Source organism: Sorex araneus, chromosome 1, assembly GCF_027595985.1.
Source record: "Sorex araneus isolate mSorAra2 chromosome 1, mSorAra2.pri, whole genome shotgun sequence".
Lineage (NCBI taxonomy): Eukaryota > Metazoa > Chordata > Mammalia > Eulipotyphla > Soricidae > Sorex > Sorex araneus.
Genome location: NC_073302.1, coordinates 361,716,692 through 361,742,779, shown reverse-complemented (window position 1 = coordinate 361,742,779; position 26,088 = coordinate 361,716,692). Strand labels below are relative to the sequence as shown.

General features: G+C 52.0%; 2 protein-coding genes across 4 annotated transcripts in view; one reads left to right on the top strand and one right to left on the bottom strand.

The window, feature by feature from the left end:
* The window catches only part of WIPF3 (WAS/WASL interacting protein family member 3), a 108,040-nt gene extending 95,532 nt beyond the window's left edge, over nucleotides 1-12,508 (top strand). The window contains exons 6-9 of one of the 2 annotated variants that reach the window (XM_055135611.1): nucleotides 1,269-1,412; nucleotides 2,519-2,620; nucleotides 7,872-7,948; nucleotides 10,150-12,508. In XM_055135611.1, the coding sequence (XP_054991586.1) occupies nucleotides 1,269-1,412; nucleotides 2,519-2,620; nucleotides 7,872-7,948; nucleotides 10,150-10,173 (347 nt within the window). In that variant the 3' untranslated portion in view covers nucleotides 10,174-12,508. The remainder of the gene's footprint in view (nucleotides 1-1,268; nucleotides 1,413-2,518; nucleotides 2,621-7,871; nucleotides 7,949-10,149) is intronic. The other variant, XM_055135616.1, reaches the window with a different exon arrangement.
* Nucleotides 12,509-16,869: 4,361 nt separating this feature from the next.
* The window catches only part of SCRN1 (secernin 1), a 79,227-nt gene continuing 70,008 nt past the window's right edge, over nucleotides 16,870-26,088 (bottom strand). For both annotated transcript variants that reach the window (XM_055131691.1, XM_004604047.2), the window contains exons 7-8: nucleotides 23,003-23,183; nucleotides 16,870-20,965 (exon numbers count right to left, since the gene is read on the bottom strand). In XM_055131691.1, the coding sequence (XP_054987666.1) occupies nucleotides 20,807-20,965; nucleotides 23,003-23,183 (340 nt within the window). In that variant the 3' untranslated portion in view covers nucleotides 16,870-20,806. The remainder of the gene's footprint in view (nucleotides 20,966-23,002; nucleotides 23,184-26,088) is intronic.

The following is a 26,088-nucleotide window of genomic DNA, read 5'->3' as shown; positions in this document are numbered from 1 at the left end:
GTGGTGTGTTGAAAGGGATCAAGAGAGACCTGAGTTCCATCCTGGCTTTTCCACTCACAACCATGTAACCTCATGGCAACTGTTTTCTAACGTCTCTGATGGCAGAGACGAGTGGCCGTTCAAGCAGGCTGGGGGAGCTGAGAACCCTTTCCAGAGACACTCAGACTAGGGGGTTCTGTGCGCAGGCTCTGCGGTAGGTGCTGGGATTCACCAGTCCACACCAGCATTATTCAGGGGGTCACGTGGTGCCAGGATGGAACACAGGGTCTGGTGCAGGCAAGGCACATGCTTCTGGCCCTGAGCTAGCTCTCTGCCCTCTTTTAAAAACATTCTTAATTTTTTGTTTTGTTTTGGTTTTGGGCCACACTTGGGTTACTCCTGGCTCTGTTCTCAGGAATTACTCCTGGCAGTGCTGAGGACCACACCTGTGTAGGCCATGTGTAAGGCCTGTTGCACCATCACTCTGGCCCAAGATATATAAATGGAATCCTACTCATGCCCTTCCACGGGATTTTGAGGACTGTTAGCTGAGAAACTGTGCCTCTAGTACTTGCTTGGAGCTGGGACTGAAGTTTTTTTTCCTTTTCTTTTCTTTTATTTTTGTTTTTTGTTTGTTCTGGGTGTTTTTTGTTTGTTTGGGGCCACATTCAGTGGTGCTCAGGCCTCACTCCTCACTCTAAGCTCAGATATCGAAGGACCAAGTGGGAGGCCAGGGATCAAACCCAGGCTGACCACTGCAAGGCCTTACGGGCTGTACCATCTCTCCGCCCCCTTTCCTTCTCTCTCGCCCATGGAGGGGCAGCCCCCGGACCTCTTCTGTCTGTTGTGAGAACAGATGACTCCAGTGAAACCTGGTGCTAAGGAAGGGGAGGCCAGGGGCAGGAAGGAGGCCGGGGAAGGGGGACAGTGGCAGAGCTGCGGAGCAGGCAGTCTTGACGGTGGGGTGGTGGAGAGGACCCAAGCGCCTCCCAGCCCACAGCAGCACATTTTATGTCAGCAACCGCGCTGCTCCTTGCCTTCCCTCATTTAACTCTCGGCAGCCCCGAGTAGATTCCCATTTCACAGTTCTGATTCCCATTTCACAGATGAGAAGAGTGAGGCACTGTGTGTGTGCGATCATCTCCACCTGAGAACAGGGCTGAGTCCCAGGCAGGCGTGCTGCAGAGGCTGTCCTCGATGCCCCGTGCCACACTCTTGCCAGGAGACGCTCACAGCATCTGCAGCCCCCACTCCTGAACCAAATCTGAACAGTATCATCTTCTCTTAAGGGACAAGTGGTGGGAAGCTCAACCCGCCCCCTGCGCCCCCGGCCAGGTCGCCCACCACGGAGCTTTCCAGCAGGAGCCAGCAGGCCTGGACCTCCAACCAGCAGCCGGGAGGGCAGCTGCGGAACGGCAACCTGCCTGCCATGGGTAAGCGGACACACGTCTGCAGCGTGAGGACGACGCGGCTGCCCTGGCCGCAGGGAGCCAGCCGTGGCACTGTCTGTCCTGGTGTCTGCTTCCCAGTGACTGGGGGTGCAGGAGGGGCGTCACCAGCGAGGACAGTGTATGCTGTGTTTTCTAGAAGGAAACAGGTGCAAACGGGGTTTCCCTCTGGGCTTTGGGGGTGGCACGGGGACCTAGAACACTCTCTGACATTCTGGTTGGTGATTAGAAAGAGGGAAAACAAGGAACATTTCAGCTGTCTGTGTTCGTCTGTGTCCGTGGAGAAACCCATGCCCTGTCCGTCACACCAGAGGAGTTTATAGGATGGATGGAAGCCCGCCGGGCACAGGGACAAGCAGCGACAGACAGACAGGGAAGAGAAGTCACTGGGAGCAGATGTGGCCACAAAATTCCTGGATCCCTTGGTGCACTAAGCTGCTCTCAGACCCAGAGTCTTCATCACAAAGCAGGGCTCAGCCCTGGGAGGGACCCCGAGACCCTCCCCTTGTGCTCAGGCCATCAGGGCAGAGAATGTTTGCCCTGGGGACCCCAGGGTTCCAAATCAACACAGGCTGTGCCCCTTCCTCCAAGCCAGGCTGAAACTTCTGTTCTGTGCCCACCTTCCCACCCAGCCCACCGGGAGCTCAGGACTGGCTTCAGATCAGGGCACTTGGCTGGTCCCTGTCACTGCTGAGTGCACAGCAACTGACTGCTCCCTGGCTGCCTCAGACACTTCCTGCCCTCAGAAGCATCCTCAGGATGTTGATGGGAGGAAGTCGGGGTGTGTGACAGGAGAGTGTTCATTTCACTCTTCCTGATTCTCCTCGTCCCAGCCACACAGTGAAACAGGTGGCTGGAAGAGGTTTGGGCGAGGGAACGCCCTCATCAGAACCCCCTGCACCAGGCAGCCAGTAGAAGGCAGGAGACTGAGCCAGAAGCAGCTGGGCACTCCGTGATGCCACACCCACATCCGCATCCTCCCCACGACCAGAAGCCTCGGCCAGAGGCAGCTGGGCACTCCAGTGATGCCCACACCCGCATCCGCATCCTCCCCACGACCAGAGTAACGTTGCCATTTCTCATGTGTGCAGATGACTTTGAATCTAAATTCACCTTCCATTCAGTGGAAGACTTTCCTCCTCCGGATGAATATAAACCATGCCAGAAGATTTACCCCAGCAAGATGCCCAGAAGTAAGTACCACATTGATAAGGTCCCGGTTTCCCTGAGCCTCCCGAGTCAGAGGCCCGGGATGCCCTGACGAGCCCCAGGCCGTGCGGAGCTGAGCGTCCGACTGCAGTGGTGTGGCAGGGACGCTGCTGTTCGTGCTTCAAGGAGCTTCACAACATTTACTTGCCCCAGTGCCTGAGAGTTCATTCAGAGGACTAAGACCAAAAAAAATTTTTTTTTATTTAGTCACTGTGGATTACAAAGTTATTTGTGATTGCGTTTCAGGCATACAATGTTCCAACATTAATTCCTTCACTTGTGGCCCATTTCCCTCCCACCTGAGCATTTTTTGTTTTGTTTCGGAGCCATTTCCAGCAGCACTCGCGGCTTACTCCTGGCTCTGTGCTCAGGGATCACTCCTGCAGGGACCCCAGGGACCATAAGGGGTGCTGGGAATCAAACCTGGGTCCACCGAGTGCAAAGCAGATGCCCCATCCACTGTACGATCTCCTGGACCCCACTTACAGGACTGTATAGAAGATCATGAGACTTATTTAGATGCCCAGATTCATCACCATCTCTTCTTACACCCTAGGGCGTGGAGGGTGGAAATCTGGGCCCAGCACGACTTCAGGAAGCTCCTGCAAACTCCAGGCACGGAGCTCTTCAGGGCACGAGGGGGGCTCAGCCCTCGGGTCAGTGCTGAGCGTGACAACTCTCAGGCAAGGCCACACTTAGGATGCCAGCGTTGGCCCCAGACAGGGTGCTTTGAGCGCTGACAGGTGATTTGGGTGTGTAGAGGGGACTACCAGCTGGAGTGCCTGCCTCCTCCTGGGTGCAGGTTTGAATTCCCCCCGCCCCGTGGCAGAGGAGGCGGTGGGGTGATCCAGCCCTCGGGCCAAAAGCTCCCCCCTAGCAAGGGACTCTCTGGGGGGCGCGTGCTCCCCGATCTGGGCTCCCTCCCAGCACGGCATCAGAACAACCCAAAGGAAAATAAAGAAGTGTTCTAAGGGCAGAGAGATCACGCAGGGGTCAGCCAGCCCCAGCTGGAGTCCCAGCAATTTATGGTTCATACACACACACACACACACACACACACACACCTCTCACACCTCCCACACACACCACACACACACCCCTCACACCTTCCCCATTCACCACACACACATCTCACACATACGCACCATACCACACTCACATATCACACACATCTTACACACACCACACACCACACGTACACCACACACCACATACACACCCCACAGTCCCCATACCCCCCCACACCACAGCCTCCACCCCCACACACATACACACACCACACACATATCACACACCCCACACACACATCTCACACACCACGTGTACACCACACACCACATACAAACCCCACCGCCCCCATACCCCCCACACCACAGCCTCCACCCCCCCCACACATACACACACCACACACATATCACACACACCACACACACACATCTCACACATACCACACACATATCACACCCCTCCACACACCACACATATCTCACACACACACCACACACATCTCACACACACACCACACACCACACACACCACACACACATCTCATACACCACACATACCACACTCACACCACATACCACACACACGCACTATACAACACACATACAACACACACACACCACATACACACCACACACACACACCACACATACCACACACACATAACCCCCTCCACACACACACACACACCACACACATATACACCATACACACCACACATACACCACGGGGTACATTTCTGGAGAGCTCCAGCTCTGCCAGTGTGGCCTGTGCACATGGCACCACAGGGCCCAGGCAGCACTGCATTAAACCATCAGGGCTGGCCAGTAGTCACCGGGCCTCCTGAGCGCCACTTGGCTGATCTCCCCTCAACATGTATTAGGTGCTTCGGTTCGTTGAATGTAGAATTGCTATGTGACCCATCCTGAGTATAGGTCCCTAAAGGACAGAAAGCAGGAGTTGAAGCAGCACTGCTCACACCAGCCAGAAGGGGGCAGCCGTGCAGATGCCCTTCAGCTGAACACTGGCCCGTTTGCACCAAGGGGCAAACACAGGGCAAGTGACAAAATGCTAATACAGACCACAGCACGGGTGGACCTGCATGCCCAGGGAGGAAAATACCAGACACAAAAGTCACATGGTGTGTAAACTACATTTAAATTTCCATACCAGCGGGGCATACCTTCAGGGGGAAGCACAGGCTGTGCCTTCAGGAGTCGAAGATTCCACCCGCAGGACCACTGGGAAGTGACCCCAGTACTGAGCTGAGGGCTTCCCTGTGTACCACGAGGTGTGGCTCATTCCAAAATGGCCCGTCCAGAGCAGTTACCCGGGGCTGAGGGTACAGAGGGTGGGGGATGAACAAAATTACCCAGGTTACCAATTGAGGCAATGTGCCAGGACTCCAGAGTGATGATGTGGCCACGCTTGCGGATGTCTTGGTGTATATTTTACCACAGTAAAAATGTTTTTAAAAACCTATTGTAGGAATTAATGAGAAAACTGGCTCACAAATATTAATTAATATCCTGATGGTAGAAAGAGTGAAGCCACCATCATATGGGCAGGTGCTTGTCGAGGAGCTTAGCCGTTGGGGAAATCTAGACGAGTATGCCTGTTCTCTTATATGTCCTTAAGAAGTGCATATTTTGGTGGCAGGAAGACAGAAACCCCAACGTGTCTTTAAGTCTGCATTCGTTCAGCCAAGCCATGGCATCAGTGTGGCCAGTGGGGGTCTGACAGCATTCCAAGAATGAGAGGATCAGTAGACATTCTAGTGGCAAGGTAGATCACAGTATCACAGAATCTCAGGGCTACTGCTTAGCATTATGTGTATAGTAGTCACTGTGCCCTCCGCCACACCCCGCTGAAGTCCCAGTGCCATCCACCCCGCAAAGCCCCCTCTCCACTCCTCCCATCCACCTCCTTTCCAACTGGTAGCCACCATAGTTTTCTCTGAGGCTCAGAGTTGGTTCTGCTGGGTTTGTAGAGGCCAAGCATTGGTTTCCACTGTGGAGAGAACAGTGGCCAGGCAGCGCAAGCCTCAGTTCCCACATGCTTCCCTGAGCGACGCCTGATTATTCCCACTGACTCATCCCCTCACAAGCTGCCTGCCTTGTAGGGTGGTGTGGAGATCCAGAGTCCCATCTGTGGCACAAGAAAGAGGAAGGAAGGAAGGAAGGAAGGAAGGAAGGAAGGAAGGAAGGAAGGAAGGAAGGAAGGAAGGAAGGAAGGAAGGAAGGAAGGAAGGAAGGAAGGAAGGAAGGAAGGAAGGAAGGAAAGGAGGGAGAAAAGGAAGAACAGAGGAAAAAGAAGGGAAGGGAACTGTATCCTAGAGCTAGTGTGTCTGAAGTGGACTGGAATTTCTTAAATTGAGGACATCAATGTCAAGGTCACACTGCCACCTGGATTTAGATCAGAACCTGGACATCAGTGTCTTTCAAACTGACTAAAACTTCTAGGATATCCATGGCATTTACCTAAAAATAACTTTATCCTAAACCAAATTCTTGCATCCATTTTAAAAGGGCTTTAAAGACCACTGCAGTACCCAATTAATGTTTCATACGTTGCAGGGACCATTCTATACACAAGGTCATTCTGCAAACCATACCTTCCCTAGATAGATTCTTAAGGTGATTCACATATCCATAGCAAAAACCTTGAAAAATATTTCTGAGATTAAAAAAAAAGTAACCCTGTTGCAGAAAGGAACAATTCAATATGTTTACATCTTTTATGAATTTTAAAAATAGTTGAGGTCATTCCATTTTAGATAATTTCTAGACTGCTTTTTCTCCTGAACTTTAAACATGACCCCCAAATTATTGGAACCTTTGCAAACATTCAGAGACTGCTGCCTGTGCCATCAGATAATCAACGCTCCATTCCCCAAACACCTCTGCTGAGCACAGGTTATTTTGCTTTCCACGCTTGTAAGTCATCTCTGGTGGCTGCTTTTCACATTGTTTCCTTAAGAGCTCAGACACAAGAATGGCTCAGAGAAGCATGGGGGACACGGTCTGTGACAGGCGGGCCGAGAAGGGCCTGCCCCAAAGGCAGCAGGGCCCCATTTATTCTCCCTGGGACCCCATTTATTCTCCCTGGGGAGAAAGACACAGGGACCTCACTCATTCTCCCTGCGAGAGAGATACAGGAACCTCACTCATTCTCCCTGGGGAGAGAGACACAGGAACCTCACTAATTCTCCCTGGGGAGAGAGACACAGGGACCTCACTCATTCTCCCTGGGGAGAGAGACACAGGGACCTCACTCATTCTCCCTGGAAGAGAGACACAGGGACCTCACTCATTCTCCCTGGGGAGAGAGACACAGGGACCTCACTCATTCTCCCTGGAAGAGAGACACAGGGACCTCACTCATTCTCCCTGGGGCTCCAGGACCCCATCCATTCTCCTTGGGAAAGTTGGCAGAAGCCTGAAGTGTGGATTGAAGAGCTGGACCCATAAAATCACTTATCTGACTTTTTTCAGACAGATACAGACTAAGAGCTTGACTGGATCCCGTATCTGGAATTGGGAAAGAAACAGAAAAAGAGACAGAGACAGAGAGAGATGCAGAATGCCAACAAAACAGGGGTGGGGTGGGGGGGTGATGGCTACACAACCCTGCAACAGTGATCAGCCCTGGAAGGGCCATCGGGATGCGAGAGGGGGACAGGCTGGCAAAGAAGGGGCGCCTTGGGGCCTGCTGGTACTCGTTTTGTTGTTTGCCCTCGTCACCAGTTTTTCCTTTTTGGCTTTCTGTCTCTGAGATCTCTGTGTGTGTGTGACTTGTCACCAACAGTCTGTGTGTCCGTGGAGGTGTCTCGGGCACTCGTGCTGCGCTGGCTCCCTCACCCACGTGGGTGCCCCCAGCACGGCCGGGGGCGGCCCCGACTGAGACAGAAGAGCTAAACCTTTGCCAGCATGAGCGGATTCCCCCGGCAGCCCCCGCTGTAGGCTGCTCTTTCCTTCCTCCTTAAAGCAACGCGTCGGGGCGCTGAAGCCCCCTCATTCCTCACAGCATGGAGCTTCTGCGCCCGCCTGCTGGACGTGGCAGCTCTGCCTTAGAGCCCGGGACCGAAGCAGTGGCTAGAAGCACGGCCGGGTCGCTGGGCTCAGGCTGCCACCTGCTTGCTGCCGCCGGATGCCTCCGTGGGCCGAGACCCCGGTGAAGGGCCCCCCAGCCCTGAGCCAACAGACAGTGACATCGCCCTGTTTCTTTCAGGCCGCACCCCTGGCCCCTGGCTCCAGGCTGAGGCGACAGGGCCCGGCTCAGATGACATCAAAGGCAGAAATTCTCAGGTAACTTCTCTTTCATCCCTCCTCCCTCGGGTCTCTGAGACCCCAGAAATTCCCAGGGAGTGCAGAAGTGCTGAGGGCTGGCCCTTCTCCTGTATCAGAGCTTCCCTCAGACTCGTTCTCACAGGGAAGGCCGTTTTGGCAGACCTTTGTCTCGCCCCAAATGAAACAGGTGCCATTTTGGGATTGGAAGGCTGGTGTGGGTGCAGGGTGGGGGAGGGTTGGTGGGAAGGGGGGTGCTTCCTCGGAATCACCGCCACCTCCCAAGCCAGCTCGAACAGTCACCACTCACCCGCCATCCCTCCACTTCAGGGGGCTGAGAAGGCTGGGAGGTAACTCTCGAAGGGACACAACATCATTCAGGGACCAGAGAGACAGTACAGCAGAGAAGGCACTTGCCTTGCATGTGGCTGATTATCGTTCTATCACCAGCACCCCATATGGTCTGCTGAGCACTACCATAAATGAGCCCTGAGCACTGAGCCAGCAGTGAGCCCTGAGCACAGAGCCAGGAGTGAACCTGAGCACAAGAGCCAGGAATGGCCCCTGAGCACAGAGCCAGGAGTAAGCCCTGAGCACTGAGCCAGGAGTGAGACCTGAGCACTGAGCCAGTAGTGAGCACAGAGCCAGCAGTGAACCTGAGCACAAGAACCAGGAATGGCCCCTGAGCACTGAGCCAGGAGTCAGCCCTGAGTGCAGAACCAGGAGTCAGCCCAGAGCTCAGGGATGGCCAGAAAACAAAAAAGTACACACAAAGTAAACATCATTCAGTTCTTGCTCCTCTAGAAAACACTTCGTTTTTATAGCACCTTTGGGTTTTTTCCTCCTCCCATCCAAATTAGGTAAGACTTAGTCACAGTTCCAGACCTGGTGGTGGGAAGGGACTGAGAGAGCCAAATCTTCATTGTGTGATGAGAGAATCCTTGGAGAATGGCTCTTCCCCGGGCAGAGCAGGCTCACCCTTGCGGCCCTTGGTTCCTGGGGCACATTTACATCAGAGCTCTGGGGGCTGGAAAGGCTCCCATTGCTTCTGCTAACTGGCCTTCTGTCTCTCTAGCCTCCAGCGAGCGAGGGGGAAGGGAGCAGCTTCCTAGAGGCAGGATGAGTTCCTTAGAGGCTAAAATGCCCCCTGCCCACTACCGACTGCCGACCACAGCAGAGGCGGGAAATGCAATAGCCATCCCCGGGCTACCCCAGGTTGAAAACAGGGTTATGAGAGCAGTTTGGGAAACCTGTCCATGCAGAAGAGGAAAGAAGACAGGAAGGGTTGTCCCCTAGCAGACATTCTGGAAGATTCTGACTGATGTTTCACCCTCTTCCTAATGCATTCCAGAAACTTCTGGTTTTTGTTTGTTTCTGTTTGGGGGGCACATCCTGCCTTGTTGGGGGACCATGCAGTGCCAGGGAAGGTACCTGGGCATAGCACTGGTCATCTCACTGAGCTATCTCTCTGGCCCCAGATTATTTTCTAACCGTGAATGCATTACTTCTTGTTTTGCTTTTTTATTGAATCGCTACTAAATTGTTCATGATTGGGTTTCAGTCATACAATGCTCTGACCCATCCCTTCACCAGTGCACATTTCCCACCACCAGTGTCCCCAGTTTCCCTCCTTCCACTCCCCATTCCCAGTCTGCCTATTTTCCTCTCTCTCTCTCTCTCTCTCTCTCTCTCTCTCTCTCTCTCTCTCTCTCTCCGTCCTCCTTTTTGGGCATGATGGTATGATGATTTGCAATACAGGTACTGAAAGGTTATCATGTCTTCATGTCTATCCCTTTATCTCCTTCCAGCACTCAGTTCTTGTTCAGAGTGATCATTTCCAACTTTCATTGTCATAGTGGTCCCTTCTCTATCCTAACACAACTCGGTGGTTAAGAACATCTCTAAGAGGGTATTGGGTTTCCAAAAACCTACCAAAAACCTACACATTTCCCATCTCCCACCCCTTGAGTAAAACTCAATTTCATGGGGTCCTGCAAGACAGCACAGCGGGTAAGACGCTTGCTTGCCTTGCACATGGCCAAACCCAGCTGTGAGCTCTGAGCACGGCCGAGGTGGCCCAAACACCAAAACCAAAACCACGAAGACCCTCAGCTCCTGCACACGGGTGGCACTGCTGGGTCCCTGCCCTGGGGGTGGGGTGGGGGGTGGGCGGGTGCACAGAACCATCTAACCCCACCTCTTCCGGCCTCGTGTTTCCACAGTTAGCTCTGAAGACTCTCCGGTGAGAAGACAGATGAAGCCCAGTTCCCGTTAGCCCCCTGGGGCTCCCCGTCAAGGCGGGCACCCCCAGAGAACACGTCCCTCCTGCTCACCATCCAGCTGACTCAGTTGCCCTCCAGGCTCCAAGCGGAGCATTTATTTATTGTACATAGGTGGTGTGCGCAGGCTCTAAGCAGTATTGTAGTCAACTTTTATTTAAGTCATTGTTAAAAAGATCCACTCACCCAATTTTTTTAAGTGTATCTTGTCCCTCATTGTCGCTCTGTCCAACTGGAGCCCAGTCCCCGTCCCCTCGTATCCACTCCGTGACCTCTCCCCTGCGTGGGCGCTGCCCTACCTACACTCAGACCCATTCTTAGGAACGCCCTTCCTTTGCAGGTGGTCCCAGAGTCACAGCCGCCCGGCTTCTTATTGGCATGATCTCATTTTTTCCTCGCCCCAACTGCGAAATCAAACCAAACAATGCCTTATCGATGCCCGCTCTGTGGAGCCGTGCGTCCCACACCCGACCGCGCCATGCAGCCTCGCGACACAAGGCCATGCTGTTGCTTCTATTTCTTAGTACAGGGATATAATTGTTTTATTTTGGCTGCCTAATGTAAATACACTGCAAATCAAGGCAAGCCTGGGCTTGCTCCCCCTCCCCCAGGTGACCACAGCGCCCCTTTTGTAACTGAACCGTACGACCCAACAAGTAGCCAAGCTCCTTTACTGTTTACAGTGGCCTAGTGCCCAAGCCCTGAGCCTTTTCTCCTGCCCCCCAAGCTCCCGTCATGGGCGCAGCCCAAAGGCGACTTGATGATAAGAGTTCAGAATTTCCCCTGCAAGTTAGACACATAAGCACCTCATTTTTATAGTAAATTAACCAATTCTGGCTCAAGAGATCATTGGTTTTCTCTCCGAGTTCACACTTCCTGTGGGAAACGGGAGAAGAAAAAGCAGAGACCCAAATGTGTGGTGAAGTGAGCCAAAGCCATAGTGCAATGGGTCCAACACTTGCCTTGCACGTGGCAGACCCGGGTTCAATCCCTGGCACCACTTGTGATCCCTCAAGCTCGTCAGGAGTAAACCCTGAGTGCAAAGCCAGGAGTAATCCCTGAGCACCACCAGGTGTGGCCCAAAAACCAAACAACAAGAACAACAAAGTGTATTGTGGAGTATCGGCCTCCAATACCCAGGGGCCCCCTCGCAGGCTCTGACAACCTACCAGCATCCACAGGCAAAACCCCCTGCTCTGTAATCAACAGCCCAAACTGCAGCTCTCAGAGGTGAGGTGGACAAATACAGCAGCCCTGGGAGATGCCCCGCCAGGACCGGACATGTCAGCACACACATGTTTTATTCTCCTGGAGCAGGTCAGGGAATGGACGTGTGTTTTTGTGGGTCGCCTGCCTCTACCTGGCCCCCATCCCTGGAGAGGATGGAGAGAACAGAGGGAAACTGGTTCCTGGGCGGTGCTCCGGGCCTTTGCAGCCTGGAGGGGGAGGAAAGTGGGGACAGGCAGTGGAAGATGTGGCTCTCGCATCAGACCTCAATGCCATCACCCCACACCACGTGATCCCCACACGCCTCAGTGGTTAGGCGGGGTTTGGCCTGCACCTGACTGTGCTTCTTAGCTGCAGTCTGGAGGGAACACCAAGGAGAAGCTTCCTCGTCCCAGACAGACACACCCGAGCAGGGCCTCACTCCCTCCCAGGGCCTTTGGCCCTGCCAGCCGGCCACCGCCAAGCCACTGGCCGAGAGGCCCTGCGGGCCCTCTGCTCTAAGCATAGTTGACTGATTGATTTTTTTTCCCCCTGTTGATTCTGGAAGGTTTCCAAATGGCCAGAATTTCCTTATTACAGCACAATCCACTCCACTGCCCTCCGAGCTGTACAGAATCCCGAGTCTGGTGAGGAAGATCACGGCCCTAGACAAAGGAAAGTCCTTTTCCCAGGAGCCTGCCCTGATGAGGAGGTCATATGTTTGTGTCCTGCACGACTGGCACAGAAGAAAAATTAAAGTGATTCAAGGACATAGGGAAGAGCAGAAACCAAAAAATTGTGATGAGGGAGAAATCTCAGGAATCAGGCTTCCCCTCTCCTCGAGACCAATCGCTGCATCAAACCCTTCCATGCCTGACCCATGCCCACTCCCTGACAGGCCCTTGAACCCGTGCCGTGTGCTGGGTTCTCTCCGACAGGGTTAGCCCCCAACACCCCCCCTTCCTCCCTGGAACACTCTCGCTTGACCTTGTCATCTGCAACAGCCCCCATATTTCACCTGTGTTTTATATTTATTGATGTTCTCTCTGCAGTTTCAGTTCTTTGTACCTAATAAACTTTAATATGTGGAAATGTTCTCGATTCTTTCCTTCTTAAAACCTGCCAAACGGGTTGGAACGATAGTACAGTGGGGAGGGCATTTGCCTTGCACGCGGCCAACCCAGGTTCAATTCCCAGCATTTCATATGGTCCCCCGAGCACTGCCAGTAATAATTCCTGAGAGCAACCCCAAAATAAAAAAAAAATTAAAAAAAAAAACACCAAATAGCCCTCCCATCAACTGTGAGCAAGCAGGAAAAGGCTTCTAGGAGGGAACGGAAGAAGCTTTACTCAGGACCCAGCCAGCATAGGCTGTACCAAACTTTGAATCCAGACCTTTCCCTTCTGAACTGACATTCTATGTGTTTTCTTGGTTTCTGTATTGACAAAATGAATGAATGAAAATCCAAATACATGTTTGTTGATGATAGGGAAGAGATATTCAAGGGGAAAACAGAACATCTTTTTTGTTGTTTTTTTTTTTTTGGGGGGGGGTCACACCCAGCGATGCACAGGGGTTAGTCCTGGCTCTGCACTCAGGAATTACCTCTGATGGTGTTCAGGGGACCATATGGGATGCTGGGAATCGAACCCGGGTTGGCCGCGTGCAAGGCAAACGCCCTACCCGCTGTGCTATTGCTCCAGCCCCAAAACCTTTCTTATATACACTTTAAAATAGAAAACTCTTTTCAGCTTTGCTCATTTGAACTAGGCAGGGAAAATTTTTCTTATAAATGTTGTAACACATTTGAAATGCAGTAACTTAAAAAAATTTTTTTTTAACCTCACCCTGCAGTGTCCAGGGCTTACTCATGGCTCTGTGCTCAGGGACCACTCCTGGTGGGCTCGGTGGGGGGGGGGGGGGCCATACTGGATGCTAGGGGCCAAACCAAGGCGAGCACCTTACCTCGCCTTATTGCTCTGGCCCCCACAAAATTCAACAACTTTCAATATAAAGTGTAACTGTGCCTCCAGCCTGGTTGAGAGTGGGACATCCCCTGCTCCAGGCAGCACTGTCGTCCCCTCTGTGATCATGTTTCTGGGTGTCCTTTAGGGAACGTGACATGGGATGGTCCTGGAGCTTTACCGAAGCGAGCAGAGTAAACCCCAACACACATCCAGATCTTGAGCACTTTTTTTGGAGAGGAGGTAGAGTCTGAACCACATTCTGCAGTGCTTAACGTCTACTAGTAAATCAGAGCTGTGTGTTGCTCTAGGCAAGTGCTCAGGGGGCCATGCGGCTAGCATCAGCCTCAGGAGCCCGCCAGGCATCAGAAGCTTCGGTTTGCCTTGCAGAGACTCTGAGAAGTCAGTGGCTGCCCCAGTTTGTATCTTGGTATCTTATCAGTGAACATGGGCATCAATAGCGACCTGGGGGTGCAGCAGTGACACTCTGAGATGGCACCAAGCCCCGAGCAGCCCCTCTGGCTGACTCACTCCACGCCCAGCAGCAAAGCTGTGTCCTGGGCCTTCTCTAGGCCTGGGCTGCGCTGCGCACTTCTCCCTGAGCTCTGTGCCCGGAGGTGGTGGGAGAGAGCAGTGCCTGGAACTCAGTGATCCCAGCGGGAATCTCACCTGGGAACGGAGTTCCCAGACGGTGCGGTGCCCTGAGCATCTGCGGGAAGGGCCTGACCTCGCTCCCTTTAGAGACACATGGACAAGCTGGCTCCTGACCACGGGTGGGCACGAGTCACGGGGAAGAGCACTGCTCCACAATCACTGACCAAGTGGAGAATGGACTTCAAGAAGGCGTGGACTGTTGGGGAGCGGGAGGGACAGCCACCTGAAGGTTGGGCACCTTCTGGAGAGCAGGCGGGAGAGTGGAGATAGAGGGCAGGGCTGTGGGGTTGGATGAAGCTCCAGACCCCCAAACACTGGAGCCAGCGCGGCAAGAGGGAAGGGTGAGGCGTTACTAGCCAGCAGCAGGGAAGCAGCCGGGAGGTCTGAGCAGGGCAAAGCACAGTGCAGGTGACAGAGGCTGGGCTCAGGTCTGTGGGCTGGAGGACTGGAGGGTGCCCGGCTCCGCCAGGACTTTCTCCTTTAAAGACTCAGGAATATTCCTTTGTATGAGCCTTTTGTTGATCCGATCACCCGCTGAAGGACCTGTGAGTTGGTGCCACCTTAGGTTACTGGGAAGGGTGCTACTACCTTGGCTTTACCTCCCCCGTCCTCCCTCCCTCCTGCCCTCCCATTCCTCCCTCCTTCCCTCCCTTCCTCCCTTCCTTCCTCCTTTGCTTCTTTCCTTCCTTCCTCCTTTGCTTCTTCCTTCCTTCCTTCCTTCCTTCCTTCCTTCCTTCCTTCCTTCCTTCCTTCCTTCCTTCCTTCCTTCCTTCCTTCCTTCTTTCCTTCCTTCCTTCCTCCCTCCCTTCCTTCCTCCCTTCCTTCCTTTCCCCCTCCCTCCCTTCCTTCCTCCCTCCCTCCCTCCCTCCCTCATTTCCTTCCCTCCCTCCCTCCCTCCCTCCCTCCCTCCCTCCCTCCCTCCCTCCCTTCTTTATTTTTTTTTATTTTTTGTGTTACACCTGGCGATGCTCAGGGGTTACTCCTGGCTTTGCACTCAGGAATTACTCCTGGCGGTGCTCGGGGGACCATATGGGATGCTGGGAATCGAACCCGAGTCGGCCGCATGCAAAGCAAATGCCCTACCCACTGTGCTATCACTCCAGCCCCCCTCCCTCCCTCCTCTTTCTTTCTTTCTTTCTTTCTTTCTTTCTTTCTTTCTTTCTTTCTTTCTTTCTTTCTTTCTTTCTTTCTTTCTTTCTTTCTTTCTTTCTTTCCTTCTTTTTCTTTCCCCTTTCCTTTCTTTCCCTCCCTCCTTTCCTCCCTCCTTCCCCTACCTCCCTCCCTTTCTCCCTCCCTTCCTCCCTCCCTCCCTCCCTCCCTCCCTCCCTCCCTCCCTTCCTTCCTTCCTTCCTTCCTTCCTTCCTTCCTTCCTTCCTTCCTTCCTTCCTTCCTTCCTTCCTTCCTTCCTTCCTTCCTTCCTTCCTCCTTCCTTCTCTCTTCCCAGAGTACTAGGTCAGACCCAGACCCAGGGTGTCACAGAGGTGAAGCAGCTCTCAGCTCTTTTTCTTAGACTCAGGGTGGACGGCTCCTTACAGTGGCTCCACTGTCCCCCTCTGAGGGACCTCGCTGCTTGCTCTCATCCACACCACTTTGGTTCCCACCAACAGTCCCCACTTTGGTCATATCCTCCCTAACACTTGTCATTCTCTGGGGTTCTCTGTTCGTTTTGTTTCTAGCTTGGGTCCTTATAGATGTGAAGCAGTGCATCTGTGTTTTTGTTGTTTATTTTGGGGGTGGGGCCTCAGGGGTAACCCTAGGCTCTCTGCTCAGGGCTCACTCAAGGCACTCAGAACACCAGATGCAGTGCCAGGAATTGAACCAGGGCAACTGCATGCAAGGTCCATAAGCCCTGGACTATCTCTCTGATTTGTTGCTTACTTTTATTTATTTATTTTTCCTGGATTTGGAGTCACAACCAGTGTTGTTCAGTGCCTATTCCTGGCTCTGCACTCAGGAATAACTTCTGGTGGGGCTCGGGGGGCCCAGGTCGGCCACATACAAAGCCAGCACCCTAATCACAATACTATCCCCCTTACTCCACTGTCTAATTTTTTCGGGTAGCTGGGATGCTCAGGGATCACTCCTGGCTCTGGAATCAGAAATCAGTCCTGGTGGTGCTTGGGAGATCATATAGGATGCCAGGAATGGAACCTGAGTCCGCTGTGTGCAAGGCAAGTGCCCCACCCGCTATATTGTCACTCCAACCCCATTGTTTATTTTTTTGAATTTGTATTGAGCCACCATGAGATACAGTTACAAAGTTTTCATGTTTGATATTCAGCTACACAATGATCAATCACCAATCCCTCTACCAGTGCAAGCTTTCTGCTAGAAATATCCCCATTATGCCCTCTACTTCCATCCCAGTCCTTACCCTGCCTCCATGCAGACAGTTGCTCAGATACTCTCTCTGTAGTTTGGGGCATCATATTTTGCCCGGATATTCCCACCACCATTCAAGCCTGCCTTCCAAGGGCAGAGGCTAGATCGTTTATTTTCCATTGTTCACTTTGCATATCAGGAAAGGGCCCCATACCTAGCCGATGTCACCTAGACAGATGGAGCAGGTACATCTCCCCACCTTCTCCAGGAGGAATCTCGGTGGCCATGAGCTCCTACAAGCATGGCTTCTACAAACATGTGGGTACCAGGACTATTCCTCCGAAGTGACCTTTCCTGGTACGCATTGTTTATTTTTAGGGAAAGACTTTATACACAGAACAGCACACAATGTAGGAAGTGTTAAGTTGATTTGGGTTTCCAAAGAGTCCAGCTAGTAATTTTCTGTTACACCTGTATGTCCTTCATTCATGAAAAATAAGCTAGAAGAGGCAAGCGAACATTAATATCAGTATTGTTTTATTGTATCCTCAATGTAATTAGAGACAATTTCAAGGGCAAGCACTGGATGGGACAATACCTGGTTCATAGATACTTGTACAAAAGACGGTTAAGACTACACGATCAGTTCCCACTGCAGGAAACAAGATTTCCTTTCCCATCATCCCCTGCCCACAGCAATTTCTGGCTCTCACACATCCCCCCACGTGACTGCACACTTGTACATGCTGGCTCCCGCAGGCAATCTGCTGGTGACACCTGGAGCTGTTGAGAGTCAGTCAGTGAGGTGCATTTTGACACCAGCTTAGGAGGGAAATTGGAATTGGGCATCGCGTGAAATGAAGAGCCAGGGCATCAGGGAAGGGCAGCCCAGACCGGCCATGCCACCTGCCGCTGCTGCTGGTGGCTCGGAGTGTGGGGGTGGGGGACCTGCCCCCTCCTCCACGTGCTCCCTCCCTTTCTGCAGCCAAGTGCTCAGCTGAGCAGCCCCCATAAACAGCGAAGGCTCCCCGCAGCATGCATTCGGCGGTCTCACCGCAGACACACAGTGTCCCGCTTCCCTGCAGGCTCAGCTGTGCATGGAGCCCTACTCTCCGGCAGGAGGACTCAGTTTACCTACTTGATCCTGACATTTATCCCCTTAAAGATTCACTTAACAGCGAAGGAACGTGACGGCTACAATCTAACTAGAGGCAACATCCGCCTGTTGTGTTAGCTTGAAAGAAAGCGCTTTCTAAGAACAACGCTGTCTTGAGTTACTGCTTGCTAAAGAAGCCCCATCCTTCCTTTGCTCTCTCTACCTACTGCTCCAGACCACCGCCGAGAAGGAAAGAGGTCTACTTCCGCTCTGCTCACGTGTCCCCTGCAGCCGGGACTCCCTTCAAGCACGCGGGGATCTTTATTTGAGCAAGACTAACTAGCTCATGATCGGTTATGGGGGCCGGGGTGGGGGCTTGGGGCTGCTCTGCTTCACCCACATTCTCTTCCCGCACTGAGCATGTCCCTCCCCGCTCCTCCTCCAAGTCTAAGGATACATACATGGTATTTTAGGAAACTAGTTACGCACTGTGGCCTGGAAACATTATGGTCATAGTTCAAGAAATTGTCATGTAATGAAGGGCACTGTTTTCAAAAGCAAAGTCTGTTAAGGGAATTTCAAAACAAATATCCTCCTTCCCCTTCCTCAAAATCCAGTAGCACACTGCAAGTTAATCTAGAGAAAAATCATAAGAAACGGAGCGGTCACGAAAGCACATTCTTTGCTTTCCTTGTCACTTTGCCTGCGCAACCCACTGCAAGAGAAGTGCTCACTGTTCTCTCCTGGTGTCCACTGCTCACGGGCCACCTGCTCGCAGGGGGAAAGCATTCCTGCCCCTGAATGTCGACCAGGCTGAGCCGCAGAGGCCTGCTGTGCCCCCTAGTGGGAAGACTGGGACATAACAACTGGGATGGGTAGCATTTGCCTGCACAATTCCCTCCCTTAAGGACCCGGCCTCCTCTGAGATGCTGGACAAAGGTCAAGGTCCCCCAGAGAAGTATCCACTGTGTTTCCCGCTACACAACAATTAGGTAAAGGCACAATGCTACCTGGGTAATATGTGACCTCCGTCTGGCCCATAATAAAGGAAGTTGTGCCCCTTGTCATTAATTCTCACTGAACTTGGCTAAGCCCGAGTTGCCCTGGGGATGTTGGACACATCAGGTCTGACTGAGGAAATGTCTTCCTGACAGGAACAGTGTGGTGAACTGCTGTGGGGCCCTCGGCACTGTTTTGTTTTAAATAACCACTTGATGGGTGATCGAAGGCGGGGAAGAGAGTGCTATATGTCATACCACACCCTTCCCCTACCCCACGTCAGCAGCTCTAGAAACTTCCAGAAGAGCTAGCTACTCTGCCGAAGAGCAGACCCTAGTTTATAGCGTGAAACCCGTGGCAACTATAAACCACCAGACTTGGCTGCCTTTATTTTGCTCAAGGTCTTTCTCTGGCCCTCCCACCATCTATAGCTAGTGATTTTGCATGGAAAAAAAAGTATGAAACTGCAGGCTAACAGCCCATAGTACGTTACATGTGTGCTCTGAAAGGTGAGTTGTTCAGGGAAATGGCTTGTTCCGATGACTCGGGACACCAAGCCTGCATTCAGCGTCTCCATCTGGAGAGGCGGCTAGATCCCTTCAGCTCTTATGGCCCGTGACCCATGATGGATGAAGAATTCTTCGTTCTAAGACTTCAAGACTACTGAGAAAGTGGTCCCACAGGCAAACTGCTTTTCTTGTTTAGTTGGTATCTGCTCTTTGGGCCATACCTGACTATGCTCATGGACCATTCTGGCAGGGTTTGGGGACCATGTGGGGTGCAGACACTGACCCCAGGTGAGCTACATGCAAGGGAAGCGCCTTCCTTGTCGTATGATGCTTCCGCCCCCATTTGCACATGTTCCTAGTGATGAGGTGCGCTCAGGCCCAAACTGAAACCACAGTGATGACGTGGCTCCTCTCAGGAGCTGCCAGATTACCTCTGCTTCTGTTACCCTCCCTGCCCCTTCCTTCTTGAGAATGGAGGAGCGTTTCCTAACTCGGGCAAGCTCCCTCCACCACCAACAACCCACTTCAGCGCCTGTCTGAATGCAGCTACAGGGAGGCAGAAGGTGAGGAACAAGAAGGACCGGGAGAGCCAGCTGCTTCCACACAGCTTTGCGGGCTGTAACAGGCTGGGGTGATGGGGGCTGAGCCGACGCCCTGGCGTGAAATGTCATCTCCATCCATCTGTCACCTTCTTGCTCTCTGTCTCCCCAATGCTGAGCCCATCTGCTCTTCTTCCCAGGCATTCCTGGGTTCTGGTCATTAAATCAAATCCTTCCCATGAACACGTCCTTGGAAACAAACCAACTTGATTCAAGTTTCTGCTGAGATCACACAGTGGCTGTTTGGATTCCAGTTACTTTAGCCAGAACCTAAAGTATCAACAGTTCCCCGGCCCCCACCCCCACACCCCCTCTCTCTTCCCCTCATGAGCTGAGAGATATGCAGCCTTCTGGGGTGGAACTCTGCCACGGGGCCATTTCATCAATCCTTGACAAGATGGGAAGAACCCAGCCTGAGATGGTTTCTACACAAGAACTCACCCTGGAGGGCGGTGGGTGGGTATGTCAGAACAGCAAGCTCTGCTTAATGGGAACTAGCAAAATGACCCCATGTGGCTGCCTCAGAATCTGCATGTGGGCTGGTTCCCGCTAGTCCGAGTGCCTGACTCTCCTGCCTGTGGACGCAGCACACACATCTAGTGCACGCCAGAAAGGCGCATGGGACAGGCATCCTCTTGGATGGTGAGAATCGAGATGCAGCCAGGCCTGGAGGGCCCCTCACCCCCCCCTCATTCCTTCCCAAAGATTTTGTTCCCAGAAGACCCAGTGCTCTGTAGATGTGTACCCGGGAGAAAAAGGACCAGGGTGGGCCTACCCACCCCTGAGCCCCTGCACACTCAGGAGAGCCCTGGGTCCAGCAAAGAAATGCCTTTTGTTAACCTGAAAGGGAGCCATTGCCTAGGAAAGGAGTGACATTTCAAAGGGTTCGCTTTCCCACCAATCAGCACGGCGGAGGCCGTCCTTCAAAGGGAGTCATCCCGTGAGAAGGCGAATGTGTCCATTGTCACTGAAACCCAAGAACAGCAGCTGAAAATCCACAATGAGTCACATGGCTGAGCCACAGGCAAAGGGGGTACACGTCACGCTGCAAAGGAAGGGACCTGCTGTCGGGGGAAGGGGCCGGTTCAGGAGTCATGGCAGAACACAAGTTCACAGTTGCATCTGGCTTCGGAACAAAGAGACCACAGCGGGACTCGCCTCATTTCAGTCCTTCAGAAGAGCGGTTTGTATCGCTGGTAACTTAGTAAGGTGGGAAACTTCAAATAAGAAGGGGAGGAGGAATGCACATCTCACTTAAAGAACTTAATCTCCGTGTCAACGCAGTCATAGAAAAGATCCCCCACCTCGGCCGGGTCCAGGGGATCGGAGCCGCTCATAATTTCCTCCATGGCCTCCAGGCCTTGCTTCTCTAGTTCCAACATTGTTGTCCTCAGCTTGTGGCCTTGCTCCTGCGGGAACAAACAGCAGGCACCATGGCAAAGGGACATGCAAGGTCTCCCTGGGGGCCTGACCTGTTTCCCCCAAAACTGACCCAGGGGTCCTTCTGGCTTTGGTGCTACTCTGCTTTGACCATCTACACAGCAGCCTGCCATTCCCAGGGAATAATCAAGAATCCAGGGAAAGTCTGGGAAGGCTCTTTGTAGCATACAAGGCCTCCAATTTAACATCCCTCCTCTTTAGCCAGACTGAAGGAGCTACATCTCTCTAACCCATGGCACTTCCTCTCCACCTCTGCGGTGATCCTGCTTTTCACTTGTTTGTTTGTTTCTGGGACACACCCAGAAGTGCTCAGGGCTTACTCCTAGCTCTGTGCTCGGGAATTACTCCTGCTGGGCTCAAGGGACTACACAGAGTGCTGGGGATCGAGCCCAGGTTGGCCAGGTGCAAGTCAAATGCCCTGTCCCTGTACCATCTGATCCTGTTCTCTGCATATGCACCCCGCCCCCTGTCCCCCTCCAACACTTGGTCAAATTGCACCCATCTCTAGCCTCTCTGAAAGTTTCTACTCCAGTTCCCCTCTGGATTATGTCTTTACATCATCATGGTTATCCTCCCTCCCTTATGTTCATCTTCCCACTTGCCCATTAGACACGGAGAGCACAACTAGACCTGTCTCTGCCCTACAATGTCTGGCACATAACAAGCACTCCCAATGCATGCTTATTGGACGAGCAAATGGATCAATGAACAAATATCTGCCATGTCTATTCCTAATTTACATTTTTCTGATATGGTAAGAGCTGTTCTTCCAAAAGGGAATCATTCAAGTCAATAGTGAAAAACTTTTCATTTACATAACTTATTTGTGTAATTCCAGGAGAGGCTACTCAAACCACCTGCTGATCAATTCCAAAGTCTGCATTGACTCAAACTTCAAAGTCCGCCATCTTCACCTCCCAGCTCTGTGAAATTTTATGCAAAATATCTCAGAACTCACTAACCTTTCTCTCTACTGGCCAATATCTATAAACCCATATACCAGAGGGTGACTCAGTCTGAACCTTGCTGTCTTCCACCTAGAAAACAAGCATCCTGGGAAACTCATTTGGGCAGCCCTGGAGAAAAATTCCGCATTGTGTGGCTGCTCAGGGGAAGGTCTGGCTTGGAGGATGGCTGTAAAATAACTGCAGCTTTTACTCATCAAAGTGGCCATTCCTGTAACATAGACAAGCAAGTACATTTAGTATGTACCAATGCAGATGAGCATCTAACAAGCCTGTTACTTCCTCCTGCTTCAGTTAAAACAGAGGCTTGGTTGCCTACAAAAGTTGAGAGGCCTTTGTGGGCATATATTGGACACTGGGGAATACGAAGGTGGGTGTTGATTTGCTTAAATTGATGTGTTGTAACTTTATTCATCAAAGTTTTACAGGAAGAAGCGAATTGAATTTTTCATAACTTTTTTAAAAACTAGCAACTTGAAAATCATTTTTAAGTTATTGTGATAAAATATACAGAAGATAAATCTGACCATTTTAACCATTTGTCAGTACACAGGTCAGCTACCTAAATCTATCCACCATATTGTATATCATTAATCAGTTCAAAACTCTTTTGAAGAATCACTGTCTTTTGAAGAATCACAACAGAGGATTTGGGCTGCTTTGAGTGAAGTATTTCTATCTTTAAATGCTTAAATAAAGTATTGCTATCATGGACCAATTTATTCTCCCAACTAAGGATACCAAGAATTTTAGACAGCAGAAAGCAGGTTTTCCTACTAAACCTGGGCATTTCTATTAACCAGTGAGTAAAGAGGGGGATCCTTAGCCCCTCGTTCTAGCATATGATCAAAGTGGTGACTTCATTTTACTGGGTGGTGGTTTTTGTTTTGTATTTCAATTTGGTTTTAAGAGACTGGGTGGAGGGTGGCCTCCAGCTTTCCAGGAGTGGCCTGTGAGCCAAGACTTCTGAGAGGAGAAAAGCAGGAGTGGGGGACAGGGAGCTGCCTTGCTTCACCTCCCTTCTCGGGCCCTCACCCTCACCTGGTCACTCTCGATGAGAGCACGTGCCCACTCATGGGCCTTGTAGAGCTCGTGCCGGCGGTCCGGCTTCTCCTGGAACCGAGGCACCTTTTTGGCAGGGTCGTCATCCCCCAGATAGGGAGACTGAGTTTTGGGGACAGGTTTGACATCATCAACAAAGATGAAAGGCTTGAATATGGACCTGGAAAGAGCAGAGAGGTGACTCCATCAGACCGAGTTGGAGGTTTCCTTTCTTTTTTTTTTTTAAATTTTTTATTAGAGAATCACTGTGAGGTACAGTTACAAACTTATGAACTTTTGTGTTTGCATTTCAGTCATACAGTGATCGTTTACACATCCCTCCACCAGTGCCCATTCACCTCCACCAATGATCCCAGTATCTCTCTCAGCACCCCCACCCCATCCCCCACCACCCCACCCTGCCTCTGCAGCAGGGCATTCCCTTTTGTTCTCTCTCCTTTTGGGTGTTGTAGTTTGCAACAGAGGTATTGAGTGGCCTTCATGTTCAGTTCATAGTCTACTTTTAGTTCGCATCTTCCAACCCGAAGGTTTCCTTTCAGCAAACGCATCCTGTACCCTCCTGAGGCGGGGCCAGCCCCAGCGCCTGCCTCAGGAAGTGGTGGAATAAGCACATTGGCACTCACTCACCCGATGACAGTGAGGGTCCGTCACCCATTGGGGAAACTGTGTCAGGGGGCCCTTTCAGTGAGGTCAAGCAGGCAGAGGCAGGCAGTGCCAAGAGCAGGATGTTTGCTCTTTCTACCAGTTTGCCTGAAATACTCCCTCTTCTCTGTCTCTGTCGCTGCCTCTTACCCTCCCCCACCTCTCAGAGAGAGAAGAGATTTTCCAAACAAGGATCCCAGAGGCCCCAGTGGGGACCCCCCACAGAGAGATGGAAGGCTGTGTGAGCAAGTGGCCCAGCCCCAGGAAATCACAGTGGGCTGAAGGACCAGAGTGAATCTGGGACCGGCAATCACTCTGAAGGCCAGTCCCAGTGAGGACAGAGCAGATCGAGCTTCTGGAACCTTCTCTGTTGTGTCCACCTTGGGCATGCTGGGAGAGTCTGTGAGCCTTGGAAGTGGATCTCCCACTGTACCCATGATAGCTGCCTTTGGCAAGGGACAGATCTGGGGAGGACTTGACCGTGAGGAATGGGACCAGCCTGCCCACAGTGCACTTCCTGTTAGTGGGGTGCAGAATGGCCCCGTCTCCTGTGGGGTGACCTGAGTCCGAGACGTGGGCAGAGCAGAGGAAAGTGCTTCCAGCCATGAGACATAGAGGAAGCTGGGTCAGGGCACAGAACAGAGCCATAAGCAGCTCTGGCGGACACCGTGCCACAAGGCACATGCCATGCAGCATGGCTCCTGTGGTGTGTATCTGGCTCTGCAAGATTGTGACACTTTTGAGTGAAGGCCAAGAAATACCCATTCTGGAAGACATCTTTGCCAACTCTGTGCCTCATGGTCTCAGCCAACTCTCAGCGGTTCAACAGGAGGGCCTGAGGGTCTGAGAGCAAGAGACCAGCAGGGATACCCCAGCAGTGCTGGGGGAACAGGATTTGAACTCAAGCCCAGCCCATGCCAAACATGTATCTCTGACCACTGAACTATCTCCCCAGCCTCTAACGCATCCTAATTTTCAGTGTGCTTGCATTCAATTCTCACGGCAAACCCTTTTATACATTCATAAATGTTGAGTGCTGAGTATGAGATACCCTTCTAAAATGGCAAAAACTCCAGTCCCATTTTATAGATGAGAGAACCAAGGCTCACAGAAGCTATGGACTAATCCAAAAGCACATTCCTCAGAGCATGCCAGATATAGAACTAAATCCAGGTCTTCTAGATCTAGCATTATTTCCCTCCACTACCCTGTCCCCTTAAACTGTTGTTATTCTTTTCCCATGCACATTGTGCTACTGCAGAAAATGAAATGCCTTCAGAGCTTTGAAACTTTGAGTATGAGAGCCTGGCTAACACCTCTGTCCTCAGACATGGGTCTGTTCTTACTGAGGTTCCCGACCCGTGTTGGGGGAGCTCCCGGCTGACGCCAGAGGGTGCTGGGCACAGGGAACAGCACACAGGGCTAACTCAGATGACTACACCGGGCTTGTCAGAAAAGTACCTGCACCACCACCTCTGCACAGATGCAGGTGACCCCTGGAACAGCGCAACCATGGTCACTCCGCTTTGCTTGGAGTCACTTCAGTCACAGAGTCAAAGCCACAACAGCAGCCTTGGGGCTGATCCAGTCGCTCTGGGAGGTCTTGGGAAAGCAACAGTGCAGGGCAGAGGGGAAGGGGAGGGCTGGGAGAGGAAGCGCAGGCAGGGCCTCCTGATCGTGCAGCAGACTCTCAGCTCTGGGCTTGTCTGTGCTGACTGTGACCTGCCCAGGCTCCGTGGCTGAGGCCCCTGAGAGCTTCAAGAACAAAAGGTGCCCCTTGCGGCTGACATTACCCAGTTCAGATATCTCTGCTGACCCAGTTTAGATTCTCCAGCTCGATTCCTGGGAGAAGAGGACGAAATCTCTCTCTCTCTCTCTCTCTCTCTCTCTCTCTCTCTCTCTCTCTCTCTCTCTCTCTCTCACACACACACACACACACACACACACACACAAACACACACTCCTGCATGCTTAACATGCTCACACACAAAAATACTCACACACATATTTACAGACTCTCAAAGACACACAAACACACAAACTCTCACACAAACACATGCTTATGTACATTCTCTCACACACAAAGAACACTCTCACACACATAAACACACACTTTCACACAGATACATACATTCACATAAACACATGCTCATGCACATTCTCACACTCACAAGAAGCCATGCTCATACATACATGTGAGTATCCCTCACACACACTCTCACTCATTCACATTCATACACACATTCACATTCACACATAAAACCATGGACACACACACACACACACACACACACACACACACACACACACACAATGGCCCTTGCATTTCCTCTATTTCTATAGTTCCCGAGATTGAGACATTCCAGCTCACACCGTCAGAGAAGTGCATGTGGTGTGGCCTACGCACATTCAAACTTCTAAGT